This window comes from Cydia pomonella, chromosome 22 (assembly GCF_033807575.1).
Source record: "Cydia pomonella isolate Wapato2018A chromosome 22, ilCydPomo1, whole genome shotgun sequence".
NCBI classification, from domain to species: domain Eukaryota; kingdom Metazoa; phylum Arthropoda; class Insecta; order Lepidoptera; family Tortricidae; genus Cydia; species Cydia pomonella.
Window position 1 is genome coordinate 3,448,501 of NC_084724.1, and position 8,039 is coordinate 3,456,539.

The following is an 8,039-nucleotide window of genomic DNA, read 5'->3' on the forward strand; positions in this document are numbered from 1 at the left end:
CTGTCTTCGCCGGTCTGCAGGTAGTAGCGGCCGGTCGTGCCCGGTTGCGAGGCGAAACCCATGGGACTGCGGAAGAAATTCGAGTTATTACCTACAAGTTCATAGAAACACTGAAAGTTACGCCTTGAAAAGTCGAGGCGTACAAAGAACACTTGTGTTCCTGCCCCCTTTGGTGCCATAAAATCAGGCGAAGCCCCACATTCAAAGCGCTTCTGTAGTGGGCACCCCGCAGCCCTAGAGACGCAGAAGTCAAGCGATGCCGTTCTGAGCACGCTTCATGCATTTCTGGGCACACTCATATAAGTATCTCAGGAGACCAACTTCTACCTACATATCAGAGAAGCTTCAACCTCTCCTTTGTTGTCAGTCACAGTGGTTGTCACGTTCCAACAAGTATGTTAAAGTGAGTACATGAGACGATTGGCGATAAATACCCGACCACCCTGCCCATACTGGACTAGGTAACATTTCCATTTACCTGATATCACTCTCGCACTGGGCTCTCTTGAAAGCGTCATAATCTATGCACCTCCGAGCGGGGAACGCGTCAGGAGTCTTCACCGATTCGGCAAAGTACTCCCACACACGATTGTGACTACATGTCTGGAGGAGACAGTTGGGCTGCTGCGAGCCGCTATTGGGGAAGAAGTCCACTTGACCTGGGAAATTAAATAATAATGTGAACATAAAGTCATAATTTAAGGGAAGGTTGGTTAACAGTAACAGTTTAGACACCGTCTAAAGGGTCCCATTACCAGTCCGCCTGCAGTCGCTGATCCTAACGGGCGGCCTCCCGCCCCATTCCAATAACGTCTACACACATAAAAGATTATTGGCTGCCGGCAAGCAATGGCCTGTTGCCACCTCTGCGACTACACACTAGCGGTCGTCAGTTTTCGCCCCAAGACCACGGACTATCCAGCCGATATCTGTCGTCGCCGACCGGAATCGTCAAGCGGCCACACACTCTCGGTTCGTATTAGTCTCCAAGCCGAAACCTGAAATGAAACTGTTAGTGTGTGACCTTTTGCGATTAACTGACAGACTAATATCATCAGGCGAATTGGTAATCTGTGGGGCCCCTAAAGATGACGGATCGGCATAAAACCCCTGCTATGTTGGTTGCTAGTGGAAAGAATGTCCTAGCAACGACACTACGTATAAGCGTTTGATTATTTATCTCTGTGAAGACAACTGTTCTTATTCAGTCGTTTTTTTATGTCTCTACCATATTTAAGTCGCCTTTCCCCTATTTTTAATACGAGAAAGCAGATGAAAAGGAAGTTATAGAATAACTCATCTGGGTATTACTTAACCCGTTACATTCAAGTCTAATAAATAGAATAATACTTTCTGCAAAAACAATACTATGGGGCCAACCCCAAAAACACGAAAAATCAGCTGCATTTTGGTGAATTATTCGATGTTTTCTGTGGAAGAATTGATTGCAAGCTAAAGTGGGACTGGGCAGGGCACGTCTGCAGAATGCACCCCGAGCGGTGGACCAAACTAGCCACAGACTGCGTCCCACAGAATGGATCTCGGGGCAGTGAAAGACTAAAATGGAGATGGCGGGACGACCTTGATACATTTTGTAAAGAGTGGAAGGAGTGTGCATTGGATAAGACCAAATGGTGGGAAAGAGGGGGGGGGGGGCAGCAGTCACTCTTAAAGGCTTCAATTTTTTTTATTAGTGTGGTTTATTTCACCTCTCAAGAGTATGTCAAACAAAACCACGTTGTATAAGTTCCTTGAAATAGGTACCGATTTTTTTTAGATTGAGACTGTTGAGAGATCAGAACTTACCAACAGGTTCCTTCAATCCATAAATACCATCATCAGTATGTATAACATCAACATATTCCGCATCAGTGGCCTTGAGCCTCAATTCGAGTTCCACATGGCTGAAGCACGGCCCGGCCGGGTCGAGCCCGGTGATCCGGCCCACCTTGTAGCCGGTCAGGTTGGCGAAGGTCTTGCCGGTGAAGCCGGAGATGTGGGCGCCCAGGCTGTGCCCGATGATGTGGATGTCGGCGGGGCTTTGGCCCTCTGTGGATTTAAAAAGTTGCTTAGGTTAGAATCACAGATTCATTAAAATTATTGTATAAGACGTGCAGTGCTTGAAAAGTTGAAACTTGATGCAGATGATCGATTTCAAACGACATCGGATTTAAAACAAGCAAGTCAAGTTGGCAGACAAGTTGATCAAATTGAACTACTATCAGAAAAGTGGGTTAGGTTAGGTTAGAACTGCGACACTCACTGAATCGAGTTGCTACCAAAAAAGATCCCTGCCGTTCACTTATCTCCAAAACAAAATTACCTAAACTTTTCCGAACCATTACAAAAATTCTTTTTTCATATGACACTTCAGCGCCAGTAACTCCTGAAACTCACGAAACTCTACAAAGCGCTCGGAGCCTCCAGCAATACCCAATTATCCCGATTCGCCCAACCCGTCGAGGCCCTTAGGCACTTGGTATGACACTTCTAGTTTTCAATTGACCATTTTGTCGGCGCGTTTGATTTATGTATCCATGCCAAATTGCAGCTTTCTAGCACTAACGGTTAGTGAGCTAAGCCGCGAACGAACAGACAAACGGACATGGTGAAACTATAAGGGTTCGTAGTTCGTAGTTAACTACGGAGCCCTAAAAAGGTCTACTCGCCATCCGTCCTGACGTTAGAACCTATTGAACCTATCAAATATTACTTACTGTTAACCATAGCGGCGAGTACTTCTCCCAGCCTCTCTCCGATGAACCGCACGTAGGTCGAGGAGCGCAGGTATAGCCATCGAATCAGAGAGCTGGCGTCCAGGGCCAGGACGTTGGAATTTCCTGGAACACAGCAGAAGAGCAGGTTCAAATACATTTTTCCTCTTGTCTGTTTGATAAGGATTCTAACCGAAGTTTTAGTTATTTTTTTGTATTCATTTCGAGAATATTTGTATCTACTCTAATACGAGTACTATGAATTTATGTGCAGAGTTGTCTCTCATCCAAGAGGGGTTAAATTTACCAAAAAAAAAAATAGTTGAAATCATTCCCTTGGCTTAGCAACGCCTCGAGCCACGGGATAAGAAACAACTCGAAATTATAGGTAAGAAATATACAGCGTGTATTTTTGATACGACCGCATAACCAAAGGGTTAGTTAGTTTAGGTTTTAATGAACACACTTTCATAGATTTAAAAGTGGAAAAATTACTGTCTTGGGTGAGACTTGAACTCACGGCCTCTGGATAGATACTCCAGACAAGTCTCACCCAAGACAGTAACTTCCACTTTTAAATTTATTCTAAGCTTAATAGCATCGTTCGCAGACATTTCTGCTTGTTAAAAATTAACACTTTCATAGGTTTTATAAAACACAGAAGACTTATTTTTCCATATAAAATAATTCAGCAAGCAATGTACCTATCCCTATTTTGTTTTAACTCTAAACATCGCGCATTTAATGACGCGACGTCACAAGTGTCACAAATCAATAATTAAAAGTAGTGATACTGATAACCGATTGTGAGGCTTACGCAGTGCAGTGTGCAGCCCTACGGCCGGTGTCTCAGAATTTGCAGATGGTCACATCACTACTGGCTTGACCAGAACTGTCAGATGGGCATCGTCCGCCATGGCCATGTATTTCGTACTATGATGTACGAAATACATACATTATACTCTGGTACCTAGTTGAGACTAAATTAAAAAAAAAATCCTGAATAATTTTATAGCACTACGTCTAGTTTATTTTGCGGTTACGGTGATATCAAAAATACACACAATCTGTATACCTAAACTGCCTTGGCTCAATAGTACTGCGACTTCCTTTGCTGGGGTCATGAATGAAGCCATAGATGATAATCGAAAATTCCTACGTGGGGTTGAATCGTTACCCAAATCGGGTCGAATAACTTCTTTAATATTAAGTCGATGTTATAGACAGGAATTATATCTTGGCTCAATAATGCATCGCTGATGGAACTATAACTTCCTTTGCTGGGGACACCAATAAATCCGTGGATAAAGATGAATAGTTTCTGCGCGGGGTTGAATTCTCGGGCCTCGGGTATGCGCGCCGCCGCGCTGCTGATGTTGTATATCGTGCAGCTAGGGTTGAAAACCTTCAAATGTGGGATGAGAAACACCTCGAAATTATAAATAATATATACACTACCTTGGCTCAATAGTGCATCGCTGATGGAACCATAACTTCCTTTGCTGGGGTCATCAATGAATCCATGGATGAAGATGTATAGTTTCTGCGCGGGGTTGAATTCTCTGGCCAGAGGTATGCGCGCCGCCGCACTGCTGATGTTGTATATCGTGCGGATGCCACTGTGGAGTTATAAATGCAGTAAATCGTACATAATAATCTATACCTGTACTCAATGTTGGCCGAACGTTAATGGCAATTCACCATTATAAATTGAACCGTAAACCGTAACGGACGGTTCAATTTATAATGGTTATTGGACAATAATGGTTAGTTGCATTAACGTTTGGGCCAACACTGCCTGTACTTGAGGCACTTCTTCAATGCAAATCTGATATTCAATTAAAAGGATATAAATAGAAATACTTAGTTGTAATCATAATACTGGCATCAAATTAGCATATGTACTTCGTCTGCTGAGATTACGTTTGTTCCATATCAATTTTTTGGCAAAATCGTAGTTTAATGATTCCTAAAATAACAAAAAATATGCTATCATTGACACTTATCGTTTTCTTTTTTTTTAAAGGTATTGGTACCATATGCGCTTTGTACTACTTAAAGGATAAATTACACTCTGTGTCGGTCATACATTATACGTTTAACCATTTACTCTTTAAAAAATTAAAAACGGATATGGCAATAATAAAAATGCTTTTATTTCATGATGACCAGTATATTCAAAATATTTGTATGGTACTAAGTATAAATAGTAAACGTATGTGCCAAAATGATAAATAAGTTGAATAGTTCCTAAATATAAAATTTCCCGAAAAATATTTTGTTTGCTTCTTTTCGCTCTCCTGCAAACCAATGTAAGGCCCCATACGCACTATGCGGCCAGCCGCGTGCGGTTGCGGCGGACCGCTTAGTGCGTTCAGTATTTATGGTTGCGGTTTCATACATTCTTAACCGTCATGCGGCTGTCCGCACGCGGCTAGCCGCTTAGCGCGTACGTAGCCTTAGTGGCATATGGCACAAACGTATAGCGTACCTATAACGGACGGTTACAGTTTACGGTTGAATTTGTAATGATTAATAGTCAATTGCATCAACGTTTCGGCCAACACTGCTATCTAAGGACCTAATTCTGGACTCTGTTGGATTTGGACCATTTTGACGCATAGTCAATCCTAAAGTTATTAACTTACGGATCTTTGTACTCTAGAGTCAGTCGGTCTAGTTGGGGCTCCTCTTCTCCCTCGTAGTTCTCGTACGCTACTCCAAAGATCTTCTTCACATTTGTACCTGTGGATCAAACACATTTTAGAAAACCGGCCAAGAGCATGTCGGGCCATGCTCAGAGTAGGGTTCCGTAGTTACTCTTCCGTCACAATAAGCTAAACTGGAGCTTAAAGTATGGTAGATTGTTAACCAAGGGATGAACTGTGGGTGGACGTTTTTTTACTATGAAGGGGAATCTTTTTGCGATAGCTCAAAAACAGCTAAACTGATCATATCCGCTATAGTTTTCATTTAATGTCTTTCTTAAGCTCTACTTCCAAGATTTTTTTCATATTTTTTGGACCTATGGTTCAAAAGTTAGAGGGGGGGGACACTTTTTTTTTTCTTTCGGAGCAATTATCTCCGAATATATTCAATTTATCAAGAAATGTTTGTTGAAGACCCCTATTAGTTTTAGACAACGATATCCCACACTGTAGAGTTGAAGCAAAAAAAAAAAATGTTCACCCCCACTTTACGTGTAGGGGAGGTATCCGAAAAAAAAATTAAATTTTTAGATTTTATTTTACGACTTTGTCGGCTTTATTGATTTATATATCCATGCCAAATTTCAGCTTTCTAGCACTAATGACCACGGAGCAAAGCCTCGGACAGACAGACAGACAGACAGACAGACGGACATGGCAAAACTATAAGGGTTCCTAGTTAACTACGGAACCCTAAAAAGGACACTTCTATTACAATCAAAGTTAACGACTCTATTAAAACAATTGAGTCTCAAATATTAAAACAATGTATCCCGCCTGTAAAGGTGCCGCGTACAAATTAGCTTTAAGTTCCCTTAACTTCGCGATGCCTACAGGAAACACGCTAACGAGTCCGAACACTGGGTTATTCCCAGTATTCCCACTAGTTACCACCAAGTTGTTACCAGTGGTAACTACTGGGATTTTTTTATGAACTCGCCGAATCACTTACTTTGAGTGTAGTAAGAGACAGGGACCTACCACTGTGTCAGCATAATTAAGTGTTGAGAGTATTAATGATTCTGAGCATGGAGTAATTCTGAGGTCTATTATATTTATGGATTGGACCCGGGTATCTTCTTAAACTACATCCAAAAGAGAGGTATGGGCACTGTGAATGTCATCTCGCTTAATGTGGTAGGGCACAGCACAGCGGATGTCATTCCAGATATAGAGCAGAGCCCAACTGAGGAAGTACCTCCACCTTACAGAATACTGCAGCCAAATAACACTAGACCCTACTCATAATGTTCTGTTCCTGCCGGTGAGTATGGTTGCCAGAGCTCAAATAGGGTGCGGAGTGTTAGGGTCGACAACGCGCATGTAACTCCTCTGGAGTTGCAGGCGTCCATAGCCTACGGTAACCGCTTGCCACCAGGCGGGCCGTATGCTTGTTTGCCACCGACGTAGTATTAAAAAAATCGAGATTATTTCTTAAGATGTATTTAGGGTATCATTTATCGACTTAGGATGAGTGAGTGACATGAGTTCGTTACTCAGTGAGTGACCATTGGTGATCTGACTCAATGCGCGATGTAGTGTTTAACAAGACAAGAGTAGCGACGCACGTGAGTGACCAAGGGTGATCTATCCATAGTGAGCAGCTGAGTGACTAGATAAGTACATTATATAGGTCCCTAAATGAGTGAAAGAGAAAAATATAGTTACTTACATTGGCTAGACCCGATGAAGGTAATAGCTTCATCTATAGGCTGCTTAACAGCAGCTATCTCCTTCTGCACGCCTCTTCCTAAGCTGCCAGCCGCGCCCGGAACGTTTCTGGACACTGCGTCGTGTACTTTTAGCACATCGTCTAAGGATGGCACTAAGGGGTTAGGAACTGAGGAGAGGTGCCTCAGCCCTGCGAGGGGGTTGTCGGCCGAACACATGGCGAGGGAGCCTATGAGGAAAAGTAGTATACCCGACATTTAGTCTGAAAAAAAGAAAAAAATAGTGTCATTTTTTTACGCGTTTATAATAATATTTGCTGAAGGCCAGGACACGGTACCATAGTACTAAAGTAATTAATCTAAGAGCCTAACAAGGCCGCCTATGCCTATTCGTGTAAGCCCCATCCGCCATTTCCTCCCTAGCAAGCACGCACGTATAAGTAGACCTTCGTTTCAGTTACAAATTAATGTAAGTCCGGGTCAAGCTAACTGGATATACACGATAAAAATCGGTAATCAGGAGTCGAAAAATATTAATTGACAACCTAAATATAATTCAATACGCGAGATCTCATGCAATTTACGTCACCGTCTAATTAATTACAGTTACGCCCTCACCACACGGCGCGTAAGTGTAAGAGACGCGTAAGCGCATCGTAATACGCGCGTAGAAAAGGAGCACTATAAGCACGTACTTCAAACAAACCGCACACGAAGCGTAGCGTATGAGATTTCTGTCGTCATTACGACAGGCGTAGCGTAAATACAGGCGTAAAATACAAAACTTTATTAGCCCAACAGCATCGGCCTTATCTTTTTATTCACTCAACAGATAAAAAAGGTTACCTAAGTGCAAATCGCAATTGTATTGTGATAGGTACCATGAAAGTTTATTTACCGAGCGAGCGCGAAGCGTAAGCGACACGTTTCCGCTTCAGCTTGGACGA

General features: G+C 42.6%; 1 protein-coding gene across 1 annotated transcript; it reads right to left on the reverse strand.

The window, feature by feature from the left end:
- Positions 1 to 347: 347 nt before the first annotated feature.
- Positions 348 to 7,692, reverse strand: LOC133530053 (phospholipase A1-like). The gene is made up of 6 exons (XM_061867869.1): positions 7,095 to 7,692; positions 5,363 to 5,459; positions 4,173 to 4,333; positions 2,718 to 2,840; positions 1,807 to 2,049; positions 348 to 659 (listed from the first exon to the last, which is right to left on the reverse strand). The coding sequence occupies exons 1-6, from the start codon at positions 7,348 to 7,350 to the stop codon at positions 475 to 477; spliced, it is 1,065 nt and encodes a 354-aa protein (XP_061723853.1). The 5' UTR covers positions 7,351 to 7,692; the 3' UTR covers positions 348 to 474.
- Positions 7,693 to 8,039: the final 347 nt, after the last annotated feature.